This window comes from Lepidochelys olivacea (genome assembly GCF_965140295.1).
Source record: "Lepidochelys olivacea isolate rLepOli2 genome assembly, chromosome: 7".
In the NCBI taxonomy this organism is placed as follows: domain Eukaryota; kingdom Metazoa; phylum Chordata; order Testudines; family Cheloniidae; genus Lepidochelys; species Lepidochelys olivacea.
Genome location: NC_140417.1, coordinates 35,163,250 through 35,186,637, shown reverse-complemented (window position 1 = coordinate 35,186,637; position 23,388 = coordinate 35,163,250). Strand labels below are relative to the sequence as shown.

The 23,388-nt window shown below is 40.2% G+C and overlaps 1 protein-coding gene across 3 annotated transcripts in view; it reads right to left on the bottom strand.

The window, feature by feature from the left end:
- Positions 1–23,388, bottom strand: part of PTPDC1 (protein tyrosine phosphatase domain containing 1) — a 50,602-nt gene that overhangs the window by 14,081 nt on the left and 13,133 nt on the right. For all 3 annotated transcript variants that reach the window (XR_014712472.1, XM_084634757.1, XM_084634756.1), the window contains exons 3-7: positions 7,999–8,091; positions 4,311–4,482; positions 3,418–3,498; positions 3,076–3,194; positions 2,161–2,298 (exon numbers count right to left, since the gene is read on the bottom strand). Coding sequence is in view for 2 of the 3 variants with exons in the window: in XM_084634757.1 (XP_084490883.1) it covers positions 2,161–2,298; positions 3,076–3,194; positions 3,418–3,498; positions 4,311–4,482; positions 7,999–8,083 (595 nt within the window). In the remaining variant the exon portion in view is untranslated. The remainder of the gene's footprint in view (positions 1–2,160; positions 2,299–3,075; positions 3,195–3,417; positions 3,499–4,310; positions 4,483–7,998; positions 8,092–23,388) is intronic.

Here is a 23,388-nt window from a genome sequence, read left to right as displayed (position 1 = left end):
GTTACCCTGTAAAGTTATTTTCCATCCTGATTTTACAGAAGTGATTTTTACCTTTTTTTTAAATAAAATCCTTCTTTTAAGAACCTATCTGATTTCTCTATTGCCCTAAGACCCAGGGGCTTGGGTCTGAGATCACTTTGTAACCAATTGGTTAGGATATTATTCTCAAGCCTCTCCAGGAAAGGTGGTGTAAGGGCTTGGAGAGATATTTTGGGGAAATAGGAACTCCAAGTGGTCCTTTCCTTGATTCTTTGTTATATCACTTGGTGGTGGCAGCGTACCCTCCAAGGGCAAAGAATTTGTAATTTGGAGAAGTTTTAACCTAAGCTGGTAGAAATAAGCTTAGGGGGGTCTTTCATGCAGGTCCCCACATCTGTACCGTAGAGTTCAGAGTGGGGCGGGAACCCTGACAACCTGGTAGGTACAGTGGGAAATAATTAAACTTGAATTCCACTGTTAGTTTATCCGCTGGTAAAAGGATGCTGATGTAAATTGTTTGGGAACTCAGTACATAAAACTGCCTGTCTTTCCATGTGATATCATGGACACAGAGATAAGAAGAGGCATGTTACATGGTCTAATTGCAAAGGGGCTAGAGGCATTTTCAGTGAAGGCTTCTCTGGAACTCACTTCCACTCTTGGCCCACCAGAACCAGAATATTAGCCTTCAAATCATACTCTAAAACTAGTCTTCTGTTCCAAGCTTTTGTGGGACAGAAGGATCAGTAGGTAGCACTAGGTGGTAGGAGGGAGGCACTAATGTGTGGATTTGGGATGATGTCATGTTTCTGGCCTTTTATGTTCTATTTTATAAGTTACTTCAATTTTGTACATGCACCCAAAAGTATGTGTGGAAATCTTCCCAAATGAATTAAGAAATCAACATAAGCAATAGCCTTGACAGAATATGTGCTTGTCAGACAACATGGAGCCTCATTCACCTCCCAATGAAGTAAAGACTCCCATTGATTTCAAGAGTAGTCCTTATAGGGGAGGTTCTATATGCATAAATCAAGGGTATACCTTGTGCTTAAGCATACCTGAGAAAAGCCCTTTTTCTCTAATAGCTGCACACTGGTGCTAATTAATTACTTCTAAAATATATTCAAAATGTAGAAGCATCATTATTACAAAAGGAGATTGGTGAGCCTGGCTTTTTGCTCTCCCTGTTCCCTGAGAGTCTCCTGCAACCTCAGTGGATTTTTTTTCTTTCTAAGCCCACCTATTTTATTATTTCTTGCATATACAGCTGTTTGTATCTCAGATCTCCAAAATAAGATCTTTTCTTCCGGCTGCAAGGATTTGAGGCCTGCAGCTGTTTCACTGATCTATATCAAAGTAATAGGAAAATGGCTAGGAAGGAGATCAGCCATTGCGGTCATTCTGTGGATATAAAAGGATTTGAAATTGAAGTGGCTACTCAGTGGAAGACAGAGGGAATCTAAGGTTTAGGGCTTTTTTCCCCCCTTTAAATAAGAAATTAAATCTCCCCTTAGCTCATATTAACTTGGTTAAATGCCATCTCTGAGCGGTTAAAGGTTTTTTCCCAGCCTCCCTCCACATTTTAAAAAATGCCAGTTTCTCTCTCAACTGTGTTTGCAGCACAGTTGCATCATTTTCGAACTCCTCACAACCCACAGAGAGCAATGGTGGCAGTTGCAGAGATGGGGCCAGGCAAAGAGACATATTTGGGAAGGGGTCAGAAGTTAAATGCAACCTTTAACATCCTCACACCCAAAAGACAAAGGCTTCAAAGACCAAAGGTCTGAGTTGGGACGGTAACCACAGATAACTGTCGTCAAGACCAGAAAAGCACAAGGTGAATTATTTTCTTAACTGGAGACTATGTGGAGTAGCAGCTGCCTAGACGAGGAGGCTGTACAGTTTCAATACTGCTGGGAGATTGTTACATGGATTCAAAGTTTCTCTAACCCTTTGGTTCACAGCTCATATCTGTTAACTTTGTCCCCTTGCTGCCTGTGACAGAATGACTTATTTTTTACAAATAAATGTTGTTTGCAAGTTTAATCACTTTACAGGTATACCTCCTCTAAGAGTGATAAATATACAATTTAAACAAACCTACAATGATTTATATCTGCCATTATTTTGTACCTACAGAAAATAAGTTCACATTAATTTTTGAAGTTGCACACGTACCTGTTCGGCCAAGTCCTGCATGACAATGAACAGCCACCCTCCCTTCCTGCAAGGCAAAAGCCATCACTTTTACCATATCCAGTATAGTCGTGAGAGATGCCACGCCATAATCCTTCCATCCAAAATTATAAAAATAAACTAAAAAGAGAGAGAATTGTTTTCTTTAGTATACAATGTTAAATCTTTTGTTCTCTATGCAGAAGAGAAATGAGTAACCATAAACGAAAATACTGAAAGAATAAAAGTAAGAGGACTAACTATATATATTTGTTTGAAACAGATTATTTTCACATTTCAGAGAGAGCTTGCTGTGAGAATTTCATGGACGCGCTGAGGTAGTTAAGATGTTTCAGACTAAAGCTCAGCTGGAATGGAAAAGTTATAACAAAGCTGAGTGATTCATACTAAAATTACTGAGCTATATATAGGAAAAGTGTAACATTCTGTTTGGGCATAAAAGCACATCTTAATTCAATGGCTCTTAACTTTCATAAGCAGATACACTCAGTGCAGTGTGAAAAAATAAAGATACTGCTGATACAAACCTTTTCAAATCAAAGAAACAGACATTTTGAAAAGTGCAACGTTACCCGCAAACATGTCTGAAACCCAGTTAACAATGCTCTACATTATTTTGCTCAGTTCCCATTTATCTTTTTACCAGGCATAGTCTTCTATCTACTCTAGCTGCTCACTCTACTGAAATTTAAAACACCAACCACATACCTCACCCAACAGTAGCATGAGAGAGGGATCAATGTATTATCGAAGGTTGGACATTGCTAAATTTGTTTTTTTTATATTTTTTGTATAGTATTCCTTATATAACTGCTCTTAATCCAAAAGCTGTGTGTCAGAAAATCTGCATTACTGTACTCGATAATTAATGAGGAAAAGCAGCAGGAGTGAACTTACTTCCATCCTCCATGAAAGCTTCAGGAAGGTAGGTAAAGCCACTTTCTTGTTCAAGTGGATTCCCACAGCTAGCATGCTCCCCAGGACGCTGAAGGTTAATTATTGTTTTTATGTCACACCTTAAGCAAGGAACAGAATAGTCACATTATACACAGCCATAATTTCATTAACCCCTATTTTCTGAAGCATACATTTCTCCTAAGTGCAAAATGGAGGCTTACCTGCATATTGCTAAAATGAAAGGACCTTTACCAACAATCCAAATCTAAGTAGGAGGGAAAAAATGGATCAGGGATTATATCAGTAAGATTAGAGCAATTCATTACCAATAAAATTCATTACCTTTGAAACTGTTCAATAATGTTATACTTCTCAATAATTTCTGTTGAGGGTCGAGCCATGGCCACTATGTTATCTGTTATCCTGAGAAAATAAATTAATAATTTGGATGGATATTTCATTGTGAGTATTTCGTGGGTAATCTATGAAAATATATACCTTTTTTTTCATGTTCAGGGAGCTATCTATAATTAGCAATGTGCATTTATACCTTTTTTCTAAATTCTTTCACCAGATAACATGCTTTATAAATCCTACTGAAACAATTACTGGGTAAATTATATAATAAAATACCATTATTAGAGGTGCTCAGATACCGTGGTGATGAGCATGATATAAAAACTTAGGTAGATAATGGCTATCCAGATCACAATTTCTGTATTCCTATTCAGAGACATATTACATGTTTCTTCTTAACTCATTTTTACAAAATGTCAATATTAATTTAAAAATACATTCCAGTGACCATATAGGATGGAAAAAATGCTTTCATTGGCTCAATACCTAATATTATTTTATCTTCAATAACATGTTTTCATTCATTTTAATCTAAACCAATGAAAATATTTTAATTTAGCTGTATTTAAATTTCAAGGAAAAACTTATGTAGTTTAGAACATTCATGTAATCTGTAAACAGGCATTTATTATTTTGGATCTGAACCAAAGCCCACTGAAGACAATGCGTGTCTTTCATTGACTTCAATGGGCTTTGTATGAAGGCCTTTATGGCTTACTGCTAAGTATTAATTTTTAACTGACCTTTTATTCCAGTACATACTGTACTTAACTTGGCAGTCTATATTTGGTAGAAAAATGCAATATAAATCTATTACCCTAAATTCTCTAACGTAGCTAATACAATTAAGCTTAGTGAAATTGAGTGCTGCATATTACCAGGAAGAGTAAAGTCCTTTAATGGCTTGCTCTTGGTCACTCCATCGAGCTGGGTTTTCATACTTGCAAGCACGTCCACCACATGCCATCGAACACTGCATATGTCCAGGAATGACATGGCGAAGGCGCTCCCCTACCTTAGTATATTTTGCAGTTGGACGCCTTGAATTTCCTACAACACATGGAAAAACAGAATAAATAAGGTTAGCAAACTATCATCACTACCCTAAAATATAATATAGCAAACTTTTAAATGATTCAATTACAAAAATATAGTATACTAAAGATTTTTCAAGAGATTTAAGCAGCAAGGACTCTCAATAAAAATACCATTATTTGCTTATATTAGCGCTGTTATTCATGACATCAACTTGGTTTCCTTCTTCATGAAATTATAGGTACGTGATATCCTCCATGATGAAGGAAATGTCATGGTAACCTTTTATCTAGAAATGTACAGCATGCCTGCACAAATACATATTAAGCTATCTTTTGCTTTAATTATTTTCTGAAACCAAGGTGTTAAACTGAAATGCTCTGTAAGTTAAAAATAAAGTACAAATTAAGCCCTGAGTAAGAGATCAGTAAATACAATTATATATAATAAAACAATAACCACTATCAAATGATTTTGAAATATTTCATATGTATTTATGTACATCTAAACATCTGAACAAGATTATACATCTTTAGTACATGTTATATAATACATTGCTATAAAACCCAAGTATGATTTTTGGCAATAATCTAAAAATACTTCACTTTTTTTCTCAGGAAAAGTTGCATTCAGCTCTGCAGGGCTTACAGATGATATGGCCACCATAACGCGGTGTGTGGATGATGAGAGGATCTCTACAACTGAGCTCCGGCGCCTTTGGAGTATGCGGAGAAGGGGATCAGAGGAAGAATGCCTCCGACCCTGAAAAAAGTTGCTAAAAATATTCACAGCTGAGCGCCTCCTGGGTGAACCCTCCATGATCGATCACCCCCTTGCAACACTTTACAAATGCCGTAGAAAACAAACTGGATCTGAAATCCAACTTGCTCAATGCTGAAGTTACACAGAGATGTGTATCTTTCTGTATGATCTAACGGTTATTCAGGATAGGCTGAGCGGTCTCCATAGTAACAAACAATGAACCCACTGATGCCAGCTACCCTTGTGGCAGCTAAATTCTATATGAATTGATTCTGCTTGGGATAAACTGTTCCACTGCTGATGAGAATAGTTGCATTTCAAGTAGATAACTCTGCAACTGGACTGGGACTATTTTCCATAAACAAAATGAGTATTTTAGTAAATTACAATTATTGTACATTCAAAACATACTACACAGTATATTATATACTGAAATACAATCAAAATGTAGTTTGGGGCACTGCTTTCCTATAAATCTGTAAGTAAATACACTGTACTCCCCCACTAATTAGTTTGAAGTCCATTACTTACCTTTTCCCCTCCACTTAGCTGCTCCAGAATGCATGGTTAGTTCTGTAATGATTGGGATTAGTGTAAAAAGAAAAGGAGTACTTGTGGCACCTTAAAGACTAACAAATTTATTTGAGCATAAGCTTTCGTGAGCTACAGCTCACTTCATCGGGCTATGTATATAAATCTCCACACTGTATTTTCCACTGAATGCATCCGATGAAGTGAGCTGTAGCTCACGAAAGCTTATGATCAAATAAATTTGTTAGTCTCTAAGGTGCCACAAGTACCCCTTTTATTTTTGTGAATACACACTAACACGGCTGCTACTCTGAAACCTGGGATTAGTGTGTTGCTATTGAAATTGTTAGGTACATGATGAATTGCAGACTGCTCACTCATGGACCATTCATATCCACTAACAAAACACAATTTGTTATTGAAAACAAAAGGTTTATTTTTTCAGAGCAGAGCTTTTTATTAACCAAAGCTCTTGGCTCTACTGGGTTGAGGTAAAGCAGACTATTGGGAGAAGTAGCCATATAATTTGATTGCTCTAAGTTTCAAGAGGTAGGTATCAGGCTATGAGCTGCCTCCCTCTTTGCTTCCATGCTAAAGAGGGAGATTGAGCTGGCCAGAAAGATTACAGCACTCTCAAAATCACAGGGCCAAACCATCACTTGCATGGGGTAAGGACAGTAAAAAACCATTAAAAATAATAGTCATCTTGTCAGTTCTCTATTAGAGTGCAATTTATAGATCTTGACGAGCAGGGTAGAGAAAAGAAAAGATAGAAGAAAAATCAGTATAACCTGACCCAATAAGCATGTTACGCCTGTTGCCCTCTCTTAAGGCCATGTTCTACCGTCAATCTGGGCATGCGATTTCCATCTGATGTCATTAGGACTTGTGTACGTATACCACGGGAAATCGATACTTCTTGAAGTGGAACTTGCATGACAAAACCGGGTAAGTTAAAAGTGGCTTTTTCCAGTTTAAAAACCTCAGGCAATGATCTCTTTCTTCTAGGTGCAGACAGGAAGGACGTTACTAGATTTTGAACAGATGTGCCACTTGGCTAGTAAGGGCACACGGAGAAGTTTGGTGCTGCTCCCAGCCCTACCACTTGCCAGTGATGGCAGGAGGGAAAAAAAGGAACACCTAAAATCTCCATTGGGTGCTGCTGTTGCCCAACAGCTTTTGCTACCCTGTTCCAACCCTAATGTTGATGTCAGGAGGGAGAGGAAGTATTAAAGCCTGCTTCATGGCTGTTGCCCATGAGTGTCTGCTACCAAGCCATGCTCTCCTCAACCAATCACATGCTAATCGAGGATTATAAAATAGCACTCCCCTCACCCCCACTGGGCTGCTGCTACCTACGAACCCTTTTTTTAAACCTGACATGTCACTATCAGTTTCAAAAAGAAAAAACTAGCACTTTGAATTAAGTGGATTTCTAGACCTGAAGGGCTGCTAAGGCAAGTTTTTGGGGTGTCTGTTATGGGGTGATTATAGGCTTTTTTTAGTTTAACTTCTGACTCTGTTGCCAAGGCTTTACAATTGTCTTGATGTTTGGAATTTTAGGAGTTATTTTTATTTGGATAATTCTTGGGTGCTGAGGTTTAAGTATCATTTGTGATTAAGGTTTTGGTTTTTTTTTTTTAGAGATGGTTCAAATGCTGGCTACATCCAGTGAATATATATCGAACTTTTGCTCATTAGATATTTTGCCTCCTTAGATGTAATTCCGTATGGATCTTCATAAGTCAGTAACATTTTTCTTCTAGATATGTCAAATTTAAGGAAGTTATAGTGGAGCCAGCAGTTGGTGAGACTGAGGGAGGCAAAATGCTGAATGCCATTATTCTCTCATTGACTTCAGTGCTGTTTGAAGGTAGTCAGCCGAAGTGGTGAATCATAATTATTGCCTGTAAAAACTGTTATTCTTTATTATTTGTTTTCTGTGGCACCCCACAATGTCTAAGCACTTCCCAAACACAAAAGACGGCACAGTTCTTGTCCATAAGAATTTATAACCTAACAGAAACAGAAAGCTAAAGGCAAGGGAAACATGTCAAGGTGGTTACTAGTCATAGCGATGTTTGAGTAACACAATGAATTATTTGTACTGCATATACACACACAGTATCCCCACAGCCTAGCTATAACAGTGTATATGGCTTTTATTTTTGAGAGATGATTCCTTTTCAAAACTCATCTAAACTTTCTTTTAAAGGGCATATTAAAGAAAATGATTACCTGAACTCATAGTTGCAAGATATGCACTGCTCTTTACCAATGAACAATAAGGCAATTCATTTTGCAGCAAGACCCCTGCAGCCATGGCAGTACCTGTTGAAACAGAAACATGTTTATTGTACATATATCAGGAGAGACTTAAAAAAATCACTAGAGGATAGCTACGCTTTATAAAGATATAGCTGAGCAAGTTACATGCAGTATAGAGTGAGACAGAAGCCTTGGGCAGTTAGATATTGGCCATAGTACTCATTGTTACACAATGGATTTAAACTGCAGGAAGTGACAGACTGTCCCAGAAAATTCAAGCTCATACATCCTGCAGTTTTAGTTTTGAGTTCTGCTGAATATGGACTTCAGGGCTGGATCCTTTATACAAATATGAGTCATTCAACAAAGGTCCTAGAATATTCAATGCACTGCCATCTTGATTTCAAACTCTCTAGAGTAAACAAGGGATTGTAGAACAGGAAATCTTGCAAGAATGCTTTTTTTTTCCAGGAGAAGCTAATGAAATCATTGTGGCAGCACTGTTTCTGGACTGGAAACTTCATATTTACAATTTCAGATTACTTTGTATTTTTTCAAGAGACACCTATGAATGTGTGCAGTTATCTACAATAGCATGTGTAATCACCATAATTAAGCATACAAATCAGGTGATGGGCCTCAAAATCTCAGGTTATTTTTGACATGTTGGCAATTATGGAAACCATATTTTGTGGGACACTGCTCCACTTAGAAGTCTGGTATCTGAGATATTGCCAACGTGGAGAAGGGCCTTTTGGTATAACCTAAACTGTGAATTTAAACCGATACAGTTATATCGGTATAAACTCCCATAGGAACTCTCTTATCCCAGTTTCGGAGTATCTTTTTCCCATTTAGCTTATGTGTCCTAGGAAGTGGTTTAAACAAATAAAAAAGCACTTTTAATCAAGAATAAGAGCATCCACAGAGGAGGTTATATCAGTAGAACAGGTAAAACTTTCCCATGCAGACAAGGCTGAGTACCAAATTCTGCAACAATATTTTTAGGATTCAACAGCACTAAGCAACCTGCCTCAAGGTACAGGAAATTTACTAAGAGGATGTTATGGGGGTGAGGTGCTGCAGCAGTCCAAGGCTGTGTGTTTGTAAGGCATTAATTGCTTGATTTTCCTTGCCCACTGTTTAATTTATGCATATTTTTGAATGTTTTTTAAAAATTCAAATGACTTTTAAAACATCCTCACTGCGCATTTATCAGTTCAAATGTAGCACTGTCTGATTTCATGATGAAGTAAATCAGAAGTATCCCCAATGAAGATAATAGGCCCGGTTCTCATTTACACTAAAGCCACTTTACACTGCTCGGGCATTGTTAAGGGTCTTTAGAGTGGGCATAAGTTACATTTACACCCATTTTAAGGTCCCTTTAATGACAGAGCAGTGTAAAATGGCTTTAGTGCAAATGCAACCCCTGCAATCTCAAGGTGGCTGTGCTTTGTCTGGACATATGGGAAAAAATGGGTAGTAGATCCTTTAAGGGGGGAATGGGGAGGATTGGTAATTACCCACGAAAATATATTGGTTACGTCTGTTATTCAGTGACAATGGGGTAGACCTATCCAGATGAGGAGAGGATGTATTTCTGGCCAACATGAGAGAGGAAATTACCATTCATCTGGGAACCAGGTTGGCAGGGGGGAGGCAGTCACACTAATTGCTGGTGCCTGTGTAAGCAGGAGTCCAGTGCAGGTACTCATTCCATAGTGGGTCTGGTTCCCTGATAAACCAGAACTGGAAGTGGACCTAATGGGGAAGCACCCCATAAGGAAGCTAGGGAACACAGATGGGGCTCCTAATGTCTACTCCAGCAAGGAGACAACCTCTTTCCCCAGCCCCTTAACTCTTGTACAAGGGGAGGGCAGTGGGATGCCAGCAACAACCAGCTGTGGAGGGCTGATGGCAGCCCTCTACCAGGTGGAAGTGATTAAGGAAGGAAGTATTGCATGGATTACTGCCAGTTACTTCCCAGATGAGTCAATACAGTTGCAGCCTACTTAAGCCACATCTTCTCTTTTTTTCTGTGTGTCCAGGACAATGAGAATCAGGCACAGCGTAACTCCATGTAAGTAAAAGCACCTTAACAAACAAAGAGCCTTTAGAATCTTCAAGGATGCCAAGAAGTGCATTGCATTATAAGGAAGAAAAAAATTAGGGTTACCTGTATCTGAAATGTTTTCAACGCTGACCCTTGACTTTGTTATTTTAGCAGCAAATTCCTTCATTATATGGGTAGCTGACAGCAGCACCTATATTTAGGTAGCCCATCACTTTCCATTTTAAGAGATGCTTGTGCCCTTTTTTCAGTCGCTCTAACATTTTCACTGTTTGCAATGGGTCTCTGGAATTCAGCAAGGGGAAAGCCCGCAGGCTAAAGAAATGCCTTTTATTTGTCTCATGAAATTCCATTCAGGTTCAGTTGAGTTATAAACTATTTTAAAAAAATCACCCTCTCCCTTCTCACTTGCATTCCTCAGGAAAATTCTGGCAGTCTGCCAAAATTATAATTGACCACACAAACACCCTAAAGATTTAGATTTATGCTATCCATCGTTTAAAGCAACAGCATCACCACCGCCACATGCTGCAGTCGGAATGCCTGAGAGCTGCCAGAGCAGCTGTAGTGGCAAGGCGGAGGGAAGGGGGAGGCAGCCGAGTCAAGCCAGGCTGGGCTCCACTGATTCAGCACAGGGCCAAGACATCCCATTCCCCATCCCCAGGGCATGACTTGGGGGCAAGAGTTCCCCAAACTCCCCATAGGGGAAGAGGGACAGCCAGATTGGACTCCCCATGTTATCCCCTCTGGCCATCCCATTCTCCACGCTGGAGGTACCACTGTGGTGGGAGGAAGGAATGATTGCTGGGCTGGGTCAGACTCTCCTGCATCACCCCTGGACCCAGCATATGGAGCCAGCCGACCACCTCCCCCCTCCTGCTGCTGCCACCTACTACAATCTGTCCTGTAACTCAAGTGGCCAAAGTCTGCACTGCAATGCTGATAGGCAGGGTTCACACCAGATGATGGTGCATGATGGTTGAGTTGTACATAATATAATTTTTTTTTACCTTTTTCCTCTAACAAAAACAATACCATAGGAAATTACATCCAAAAAACTGTTAAAAGAACATAATTTAGGTTGCTAAGTCAAGCACTTGAAAATTAGGAAATACCAGACTTATGGCTGCTCATACAGTCTTGACTATGCCCCTTCTGAGTATGCATTGTCCGGCTATGCCAGAAGAAAGACAGGAGGCAATGGACATGGTTTAATTAGGCTGTAACTTTATTCACTTAAAATATTCGGAGTATCCAACAAGAAGTTGTACATTGCAGCTGGTCATCATTTCCTTAATAATTTCCACCTAATTTTGAGGGCTGCTGTCAGCCCTGTCCCTTCCCAACCTGATTCCAGGCATCCCATTGCTGGGCCCCCACTGCCCTCCCCTCACATGAGGGTTAAGAGGGCTAGAAAAGGAGGGGAGTTGGCTTCTGATTGGACCAGATGTAGGAACCCCAAACCCTCTTCCTCAGCTCCCTTAAGGGCTGCATTCCTCTAAATCCCCTTCCAATCCATTTGATCCGATAACCATGGCCTTTCCATAACGAGTACCTGCACTGGATATTTGCCCCAAATTTTATATAGCAAGTTGTGATATTGTAACCTAAACCCATGCCCCACCCTAGCGGGTCCCAAACCTGCTGTAGGAAGGTGGAAAAAACCACCCTATCTTGGTCAATCTGGCAGCGAGGGAACAATTCCTTCCCCGCCCCCAAGGAAAAGGGCAACTAGCATAATGGCCACAATGGATCAAGAAGAAACCCGGTCCTTTTTCAGATTCCATGGGTGGCAGGATGGATGCTGCCAGACCAATCAAGGTGAAAGAAGGCTTCTCCAGACTGTCCAGGGTATAAATACCCACCCTACTTTTCCAGTCAGCTGAAAGGGTAGTTACTCTACACACCTGGTCCAGCCACCTCCTGCTCCATCAGATAAACTTTCCCTTTTCCTCCTTCTCTGATACCAGTTGCAGAGGGAGCCCAAAAAGGCTTCCACTCCTGCCAGCTAGACAAGGACCCACTGTATACAGCTACGGTGAGCCCATTATGATCCAGTTTTAACGATATGATCACATATTTTTTCCCACAGGACCTTTGCCTTACTCAGTGCACAGAACGGAAAAACAAGGGGTCAGAATTAAGGCTGCAAGGGCAACCATAAATCTGGCATTTCTACCTTTCAAGTGCTTGACTTCCCAACCTACAACATTCTCTTTTAACACAGTGTTTTGATACTTAATTGCCAGGGACAAAATAAACGTGTGTGTCAAATGCTGACGACACTCTGATCACTTTATTCTTATACCTTTTACTCAATACATTAAATTTATTTTTTTAATATTATTTCTGTTACGATTGGATTCATTTGACACTTACTGCATCTTAGTTCTTCAACACATTTTGATTCATTAGAACTCTTGTTCATGGTCCATACTGGGAATATCTAGCTGCCATGCAGGCACTGAAACTGCTCATTACAACAGGAGATCTTCCTATTAGAGCTATTTAACCACAAGCTAGAAGGCTCCTTAACTACTCAAGCTACTGATTGACACAATTATTTCTGCTGCAGCTGTTTGGAGAATATGTTCAACAATTAAAACAATTCTCTTGAGATGCTGGATAAACGGCACAAATTTGCCTACAAAATAGTTGCTAAACTCGCCCATACACAAAAGGACAATAGAAAACGAACCGTGTATTTTCCAGATGCATGCCACAGGGACACTGTCAAGTTAATCGTACTTGTGAAAGTTTTCTGTCTGAAAATTTGTACTTGCTTTTGTTACAATTAACATATGAGAGTACAGTAACTGAATGAGGTTAAAGGAAAATATGTATTTTTTTTTGTCTGAGGGGAGTGCATATAACATTACTTTGTGCATGCACATTTTCCATACATTCAATTTTGTGTGGATCATTTATACAATACGGTAAAATAAATTAATTAAAAACAAAGATGTGGTGGTAAAACTGCAAAAATTGGCAGAAGTACTCAGGAGGTGTGTTTTCCAAAACTATTTCATATTTTTTTAAGAATTAACTTCAGTTAAGTTTTATGGGATCTCTTTTACTTTTAGAAAAGATCAGTATTGCAAAAAATTGTGTAGCTACAAAACTGCAGAAGGCTAATGAGCTCTTTCTAAATAATATAGCAATGAGAGTTGGTTCATTTGCCCAGGAATTTTTTTTACCTAGGAATTGGGCATCCCTGAAATTCTTTTCCAGAACCCAGACCAATCCTACTGCTTTTTCCCATATAAACAGTGCCATGGACTTCAATATTTTCTTTGTTTTAGGAGTGCTGTAGTATTTCATTTCAAACGTGAGTATGCTGAATTTACTACATGACAGCTATTCTGAATTCAGCAATGTGAGCAATATTCAGTCTCTGCATTTATTTTTTAAAACAAGTTAAGTGGGATTGTGATTTACTTTAAATACGAAAATAGCTCTTTTTGGAACAAGGGCAAAATGTGGCTCACAGTGAGGAAATGTGTTGTGATTTGGAACAGGAAGTACTATTTAACATTACAGTATTGTAAGTATATACAGTAAAGTGATTCAAGTTATGGATTTTGTTTTGCATTGCTACACAAATAAGGACAGTGCTAAAGTAAAACTAGTGCTTGAGTAACAACTGCTCACTTGGTTCTTATAAATGGCACTGGAGTAGAAAGAGAATAAGGGATTTGTGATTCTCTCTTTAGCTGCTGCAGTTTTCTTTAAGCAGCTAGGATCAAAGTTGAAGGGGTTTTCTGGGAAGAGATTAGCACTTTCTGTTTCTTTCATTTAAAATATAGTTTTATTCCTTAAAGGCCTTATTAACCAGTTTGTTCATTATATTTTACACTCAAACCTGGCACATGCTAGAGAAAAACAAATAAACAGCCAGCATGTTATTTTAGGCCATGTTCCTAATTCTCTTGAAGAGCTAATAAAGTCAGGTCTTGAGGCAATCATGCTATGACAGTAATCAGATTATCTACATTATCCATGTGACATACACCTCTATTGCCATGACAGCAAAGCAGAAGGTCTTTAATCTCAGATTTATGGTTTTATATCTCTCTTTCTCTATCTCTATACACACACACACACACACGGAACAGCATCTTAGGTGATCTACCATCTGTTTATAGTTAACCACATATCAACCACAAAAAGAAAAGAAGTACTTGTGGCACCTTAGAGACTAACCAATTTATTTGAGCATAAGCTTTCGTGAGCTACAGCTCACTTCATCGCATGCATACTGTGGAAAGTATAGAAGATCTTTTTATACACACAAAGCATGAAAAAATGGGTGTTTACCACTACAAAATGTTTTCTCTCCCCCCACCCCACTCTCCTGCTGGTAATAGTTTATCTAAAGTGATCACTCTCCTTACAATGTGTATGATAATCAAGGTGGGCCATTTCCAGCACAAATCCAGGGTTTAACAAGAACGTCGGGGGGGGGGTAGGAATAAACAAGGGGAAATAGGTTACCTTGCATAATGACTTAGCCACTCCCAGTCTCTATTCAAGCCTAAGTTAATTGTATCCAATTTGCAAATGAATTCCAATTCAACAGTCTCTCGCTGGAGTCTGGTTTTGAAGTTTTTTTGTTGTAATATCACAACTTTCATGTCTGTAATCGCGTGACCAGAGAGACTGAAGTGTTCTCCGACTGGTTTATGAATGTTATAATTCTTGACATCTGATTTGTGTCCATTTATTCTTTTACGTAGAGACTGTCCGGTTTGGCCAATGTACATGGCAGAGGGACATTGCTGGCACATGATGGCATATATCACATTGGTGGATGTGCAGGTGAACGAGCCTCTGATAGTGTGGCTGATGTTATTAGGCCCTGTGATGGTGTCCCCTGAATAGATATGTGGGCACAGTTGGCAACGGGCTTTGTTGCAAGGATAGGTTCCTGGGTTAGTGGTTCTGTTGTGTGGTATGTGGTTGCTGGTGAGTATTTGCTTCAGGTTGGGGGGCTGTCTGTAGGCAAGGACTGGCCTGTCTCCCAAGATTTATGAGAGTGTTGGGTCATCCTTCAGGATAGGTTGTAGATCCTTAATAATGCGTTGGAGGGGTTTTAGTTGGGGGCTGAAGGTGACGGCTAGTGGCGTTCTGTTATTTTCTTTGTTAGGCCTGTCCTGTAGTAGGTGACTTCTGGGAACTCTTCTGGCTCTATCAATCTGTTTCTTCACTTCCGCAGGTGGGTATTGTAGTTGTAAGAATGCTTGATAGAGATCTTGTCGGTGTTTGTCTCTGTCTGAGGGGTTGGAGCAAATGCGGTTGTATCGCAGAGCTTGGCTGTAGACAATGGATTGTGTGGTGCGGTCAGGGTGAAAGCTGGAGGCATACAGGTAGGAATAGCGGTCAGTAGGTTTCCGGTATAGGGTGGTGTTTATGTGACCATCGTTTATTAGCACTGTAGTGTCTAGGAAGTGGATCTCTTGTGTGGACTGGACCAGGCTGAGGTTGATGGTGGGATGGAAATTGTTGAAATCATGGTGGAATTCCTCCAGGGCTTCTTTTCCATGGGTCCAGATGATGAAGATGTCATCAATATAGCGCAAGTAGAGTAGGCGTGTTAGGGGACGAGAGCTGAGGAAGCGTTGTTCTGAGTCAGCCATAAAAATGTTGGCATACTGTGAGGCCATGCGGGCACCTGAAAGTTGCGATATTACAACAAAAAAACTTCAAAACCAGACTCCAGCAAGAGACTGTTGAATTGGAATTCATTTGCAAATTGGATATAATTAACTTAGGCTTGAATAGAGAATGGGAGTGGCTAAGTCATTATGCAAGGTAACCTATTTCCCCTTGCTTTTTCCTACCCCACCCCCCCAGACGTTCTTGTTTAAACCCTGGATTTGTGCTGGAAATGGCCCACCTTGATTATCATACACATTGTAAGGAGAGTGATCACTTTAGATAAGCTATTACCAGCAGGAGAGTGGGGTGGGGGGAGAGAAAACCTTTTGTAGTAGTAAACACCCATTTTTTCATGCTTTGTGTGTATAAAAAGATCTTCTATACTTTCCACAGTATGCATGCGATGAAGTGAGCTGTAGCTCACGAAAGCTTATGCTCAAATAAATTGGTTAGTCTCTAAGGTGCCACAAGTACTCCTTTTCTTTTTGCGAATACAGACTAACACGGCTGTTACTCTGAAACATATCAACCACAGAATACAGTGCCATTAAGTCTGCATAAATAACGTAGTGAATGGAACTATAGTACAGTAATAGCATACACCTATTGACTAACTGAACAAATCAGCAATATAGTATTGCCCGAGGATGCAAATGGCTCCTGAATTGTGGTATACTGTCTGATACCAAAGACTGAGAGTAATATTGCACCAAAGACAATTATTTTATTGCTCGTACCATGTTGCCAGTCAGCATAGATTTTGAAGATATTTTCTCACCTTCCTGAAGAAAACGGATCCCCAAACAAAAAGGAAATGCAAGTTTTTGCTGGCTGCCCACTGGTCACTATGTTGATCTACACCAGGGGTCAGCAAACCTTTCAGAAGTGGTGTGCCGAGTCTTCATTTATTCACTCTAATTTAAGGTTTCGCATGCAGTAATACATTTTAATGTTTTTAGAAGATCTCTCTCTATAAGTCCATATTATGTAACTAAACTATTGTTGCAGGTAAAGTAAACAAGATTTTTAAAATGTTTAAGAAGCTTCATTTAAAATTAAATTAAAATGCAGATCTTATCAGTTTAGAGCAGTGGTTCTTTACCTGGGGTGCGAGATGCCCTTTCTGGGCGTGCGAGACATACGAGATTTTTTGAGAAGGTAAATCAATGAAACACAAATTAAGCACAGGCACATAAGTACAACTACTTTGTTTCATCAAACCTATGCATTTATTAACATTATACATTTTTAACGATTACTGTAATATACAAAGTTTTTAAGTTTTCAAGTTTTTAAGTTAATTGTAGTGTATTTTTTGATAAGGGGACAGGTGGAGCGTATTAAATTGCTCCCCATAGGAATGTGCTACTTACGGTGTACTACTTACAGCTGCCAGTCCTGATGCTCTGAGCGGCATGGTAAGGGGACGGGGAACAGGGGTGGTTGGATAGGCGTGGGAGTCCCGGGGGGCCTGTCAGGGGTCGGGGGTATGGATAGGGTTCGGGGCAGTCAAGGGACAGGGAGCAGGGGGGTTGGATGGGTGGAGGGTTCTGAGGGGGGCAGTCAGGGGACAGGGGGTCCCGGGAGGGGGTGGTAAGGGGACAAGGAATGGGGAAGGGGTTGGATGGGTCAGGTGTTATGAGGGGGACAGTCAGGGGGCGGGAAGTGGGCCGGCTGCTTGGGGAGGCACAGCCTTCCCTACCCAGGTGTAGTGCATTAAATTTCTCCCCTTAGGAATGTGCTACTTACGGGGTACTACTTACGGCTGCCAATCCTGGTGCTCTGCATGTAGCACATTCCTACGGGGAGAAATTTAATCCACTGCACCGGCAGACAGAACCCCAGACCGGCGGTGGGTTCTGTCTCAGGTTCCGTCCACTGGCTCCTGCCAGCCGGGGTCCCGGCCGCCGGCCCCACTCAGCCCGCTGCCGGCCTGGCGTTGCGTTCACCCAGGCCGGCAGCGGGCTGAGTGAGGGCGGCAGCCAGGACCCCAGCTGGCAGCAGCATGCCAGTAAAAATTGGCTTGCGTGCTGCAGGTTGCCGATCCCTGATCTACACTTTTCTTGACTGAACTGAACCAAAACCCCATTATGCTCTTTAGGGCTAGACCAAAGGTGAAGTGGAAAAGTACTCCTTGAGAAATTGGCGGTATGTCTGCACTGCATCAAGGAATGAACTTCCCAGCCCAGGTCCAGACCAGACTTGTATTTGCAGGGCTCACACTAGCATACTAAAAATAGCTGCGTAGACATTGCAACTCAAGCTGGAGCCTGGGCTCTCATGCCCGCCCGCTCACCCACACAAGCTTGGGCGCCCAAGCTGTATCATCTACCCAGCTATTTTTAGTGCACTAGCATGAGCTCCCACAAACACAAGTCTGTGGATCCAGATTGGGCGGCTTGCTCCTATATGCAGTGTAGACGTATCCTATAGAGCTGAGACTGCAGGTGGTACTTTCACTACGTAAGGAATAGAATTTTACTTTAGACTGTGAAATCAACTCTCACAAACAAATGTATTAATTAAAATATGTAAACTGCTTTATTTCAGCAACTGCAAGGGTAACTGGATAAGGTGTGCAATGCAACTAAACTAAGTAGCTAATACTAAACAAGTAAAATGTATCATTATTGGAATGCTTTGTGTTTATACAAAGTTGTAGAACTATGAACCGTACTCATTAAGCTTCCTGTGGAAAACTACTAGTAGTTAAACTGTTAAAATCTCTGTTCTTTGTACATGTAGAATCTGTCAGAAAAGAAAATATACGGCTCGCAAAATATACACCATCTGCCAGGTATGGATGATTATCTGTACATGGTTTGGTTGGTATAGATGTCTCTATGTCTTGCAAAACATGGATGGGGCTAAATAAAAGAAGATGTGTAAGGTCTGGTAATAGAGTGAAATTTGTGGAATCTTTTATTTTTTATAAACAAGGGTGTGTGTTTATATGTATAAAGTAGAATTGCGTTCAGACTTTGGAACAGACACAGACTGGAGATGAAAGCTGTGATTGTACAAAGCTGTTCCCCAGACTGGGTAATGTATATTCCTTTCTGTATTGTGCTGATTTATCTTTGATTAATAAACTTACAGAGCATGGGTTATATGATTTTTGGCAATATGTATTTGATAACAGATGAGTAGCAGTCATCTGGAATTGAACTAGAATGGTCAAGAGTGAAATAACCATCAAGTTCATTTAAATTTACATTGAGCATTTTGCAGGGCTAATTCCACCACTTACTAATGTCTTATTGAACCAGTTATCAAATATCTGCCCTGATGACGTTCAGCCACCTTCTTGGCAAGTCTGTTTCACTGCCCAGTTGCTCTTGCTGATAAGACTTTTCTTACTACTTTGCCAAAATGAATAATTTTTTAGCTTCATGTCACTGCAGAGACTATCTTGTGAGACTATGAATAACTCCCTCTTTTCATTTATACCGTTACTCTGAAATTATTTATTCAATGTGTTTATGCCTACAGAGTCTTTTTTAAAAACTACAAAATATAGCTCTTTATTCTCCAGTTATTTTTGTTATAGAATTGGATTATTAACAAATTAATTGTTGAAGAAACTAAAAACTTGAGTAGAACTTCAGGTATTCTTTTAGACACTATTTTTTGTAAGCAGCATTTTTTTTTCATTTTATAGCACCACAGCTTTCATTAGGTGTTGAGAAAGCATCTCTTGAAGCTTCTCAATGCTATTTCTCAGTAACAGCCACAAAATGTTGCATGTTCCAAATATATGAATCTAAATACTCTAATGCATGGATCCATTTAGGATAATGATCCAATGAGACGCTGCCTGTCACTCTCCCACTCCATACTCTTCAGTACATCCAAGTTACTGAAGTTAGCAACAGCAAAACCATGTAGCACGAAAAGTCCGTCTTACACGTCATAGGACAAATCCTGTCTAGTACTCCACTAGTGCAGAGAGACCATTCTCTTGCAGAGGAAGTGGTGTGATTACTTTGTGCCACCGGGGGGAGGGGGGGAAATGGGGGAAGAGTAGGGGGAACCAAGATTGAGAGAGACGGTACAGGGGCATAGGGGCCGACTTCCCCTCTGCCCAGTGGGTGCTCGACACCCACCCTGCCCCGCCTGACCTTTTCCCACCCTAGCCCCCCCATTGCACCCCCTTCCCCCAGGTCCCCGCCCCTGCCCTGCCTCTTCTCCACCTCCTCCCCTGAGCACACCGTGTCCCTGCTCCTCCTCCTCCCTCTCCCTCCCAGAAAGTCCTAAGCGCCACTAAACAGCTGTTGGGCAGGGGAAGCACTGGGAGGGGAAGGAGCAGGGATGTGGTATGCTCGGGAAGGGGGGGAGAAGGCAGCAAGGAGGGGGGAGCTTGGCTGCCCGTGGGTGCAGAACACCCGCTAATTTTCCCCACGGAGTTGTCACCTATGCACAGGGGGGCAAGAGGACTCCCTACTTACAACTATCAGTCTGCAGCAGGAACAGTGCATGTGACTAAGGAAAGAGGTTGGTGATTCCACCTCTATGTCTGTTGTGGGGAAAGAAGGACCATACAGGCAATGGAAGCTACTCCTCTAAGTCCCATGACTGGCTTTGCTGTCACTCTGCCTTCAGTGGAAGAAGATTCCTTCCCCTCTCATCTCTGCTACCTGGGAAGTCTCCCTGGCACCCGGATGTTGTTCAAACTGGGTGTTGTGCAGAGTATTTGCCTGAGAATGAGGGAGAGAAAAACGGATAAAGTTTAACATTCTGACTGCCAGAAAAGAATTGCACTGAGTAAAGGAAATGAGAGAATAAGATGTCTAAAGAGTATCCCCCAAGTAATTACCAGTAATATGGCTATTTAACATAAAAATACAAGTAATTATTGCCTTTTCTTACAGAACCTATTTCCAAAACTTGCAGACAAGTTTTTGTTTTCTAGAATAGAAGCGTTCCAGTTCTGCCAACTCAGCTACAGCCATGAATAGTAACCCAATGGTAAGGTTCATTAGCATATTTTTGTTGAACTAAATTAATACATAAAGGCCTCTGCCCTGCAAACTCTTATGCCTGTGAGTAACTTTGTACATGTGAGTAAATCCATGGAGTTCAATGAGACTACTCACATACTTACAATATCAGGGCCAGAGTTAGTAGCCAATTTTAAAATCTCTGTTTCAGAAACTCAGTATTTTCAACCTTAATATAAAAAGGACATCATAAACCTGAAGTCTAATCAACTTAATGAGTAAACAGTAGCATCAGACACTACACATCTCCCACAGTCCCTTTGCTGGTTTTTGTGGATATGTTCATATCTCCCTGCTTTTGTTTTTTTAAGGTAGTTGTTTTCTCCCCTGTTGTCTTTCACACATAAACAATAGGCAAAAACAATCTAAGGGCCAGATTTAAAAAGTACTTAGGTGCCTAAAGATGTAGATAAGTGCCTAGTCCCTTTTGAAAATACCATTAGGCATCTTTCTAAGTCTTTAGGCACTAAATACTTTCAAAAATCTGGCCCGTTCCTGCCAACACATATCTTAGATGAGTAATTGCTCTGGTCCTACTGAAGTCAATGGGACTACTCCCCTGAATAGTTAGTCATGTGGATAAGTCTTTTCAGGATCAGGTCCTTACCTGCCAAAACACAGGAAGGAATGAAAGTAACACCACAATGTTCTGTAAACTGCACAAAGTTTTCTTCTCAAATCTCTAAATGTCGTTTTCTCTAATCTCTTTCAGTTATAGCAGCTTTCAGAGTAACAGCCGTGTTAGTCTGTATTCGCAAAAAGAAAAGGAGTACTTGTGGCACCTTAGAGACTAACCAATTTATTTGAGCATAAGCTTTCGTGAGCTACAGCTCACTTCATTGGATGCATACTGTGGAACGTGTAGAAGATCTTTTTATATACACACAAAGCATGAAAAAAGTTATAGCAGCGGTTCCCAACCAGGGGTCTGAGGCCCAAGCAGGTTTCAGGGGGTCCGCCAAGAAGGGCCAACATTAGACTCACTGGGGCCCAAGGCAGAAAGCCGAAGCCCCTGCCACCCGGGGCTGAAGCAGAAGCCTGAGCAGCATAGCTTCGCAGGGCCCACTGTGGCATAGGTCTCCGGGCAATTGCTCTGCTTGCTATTCCTAATGCTGGTCCTGCCTTTTATATGCAGAAAAACAGCTGTTGCGGCACAGGTGGGCCATGGAGTTTTTAAAGCATGTTGAGGGGGCCTCAGAAAGAAAAAGGTTGAGAAAGCCTGAGTTATAGTAACCTTAGATGATACTTTTTACCAGTGTAGGTTAAAGAAAGTCAGAGTAACGTGATCATAAAAAAAAAAAATCCCTTTAGCCTATTTCTCCAACATATGAGAAACAATTAAACTTGTCAAAATTCAGTTTTTTAAATCAGGTACTTTAAGATATGCAATCAAGAGTTTTTGACATTAAAACATTTTAAAATATGCTAACAAGTAGCCAGTTAGAAGACTTTCAGCTAGAAGTACAGGTCACTAAAAAAAAAGCAAATTTTATAATAGAATTGCTAACTCAACTGTAACATCATTGTCAGAAATAATACAAATTTGTAAAGATGCTCAGAGAAGTAATGTTTTTATTTCCACGTTGCATTATTACTAGTGATGACAATTTAAAAAGGGAAAAATATTATTCCCTAAGGAGTTTTCAATCTAGGTTAGCAACAAGACACAAGAGGTGGATGAAAAACAGATGGGGAGACGGGGAGAGAAATGGAGGTCAAGGTAACAATAACACACATATGTTTTCATATAGACTAGCCATATGACATTTACACAGTGGGGTGATCCTACACCCGTGGCAAAACATCCAGTGATTTACGTGGGAACAGGATTAGGATCAGTATGTTATGTCTGTACCTGCCTCCGTGCACTTTTTTTTTTTTTAAGGAAAAACAATATTCACCATCTGTTCCAGTAAGAACTGAATGTGACTTAATCATTAAGCAGAGTGTTTACACAGGACTGTGGTTGTTTATGGTATATCATAGACATACAAAAGGAACAAAAGCATACAATTAGGCTTGGAAGGTTTAGATTTCTATAGGTAAATGTTGGTAAACACTAATTTCACTGCACAAACATGGACAAATAATATTTCCATTGATGACAACTGAAATTTCCGAATAGGCAAAGTAAAAACCAATACTGTTTGAGAACTTAGAGTTAAAATCCAGTGATTTAGTCTTTTGAATTAGGATTATTACAAATAGACAAGTAAATGAATAGTAAAAACACGTATAATTTGTTAATTTAATTACAGGATATTTACTTCATATATTTTGACATGTGATATTGACCATGTGTCTTCATTAACTTTTTGAATCTCAGGGTCTGTCATTAAATTATATATATATATAATGCTTAAAAATCAATAATATCCAACAAAATTATATAAAATAAAAATCAAATTCTGCCAAGCCTACATACAATTCAGCAGAACACTGTGTAGGTGTCGCAGCCCTGGGTATTAATTGAAGGTGGGCATAAATTAAATAGCAAGAAATTTCGTGCTAAACTGATGGACAGGTCTAACAATTGATTTAATTAGTATTCTTTAATTCACTATCAGAGTTATTCAGTAAATGCTAGCACGATAGTTTACAGACCTTATTTTAAACTATCTTGAACAG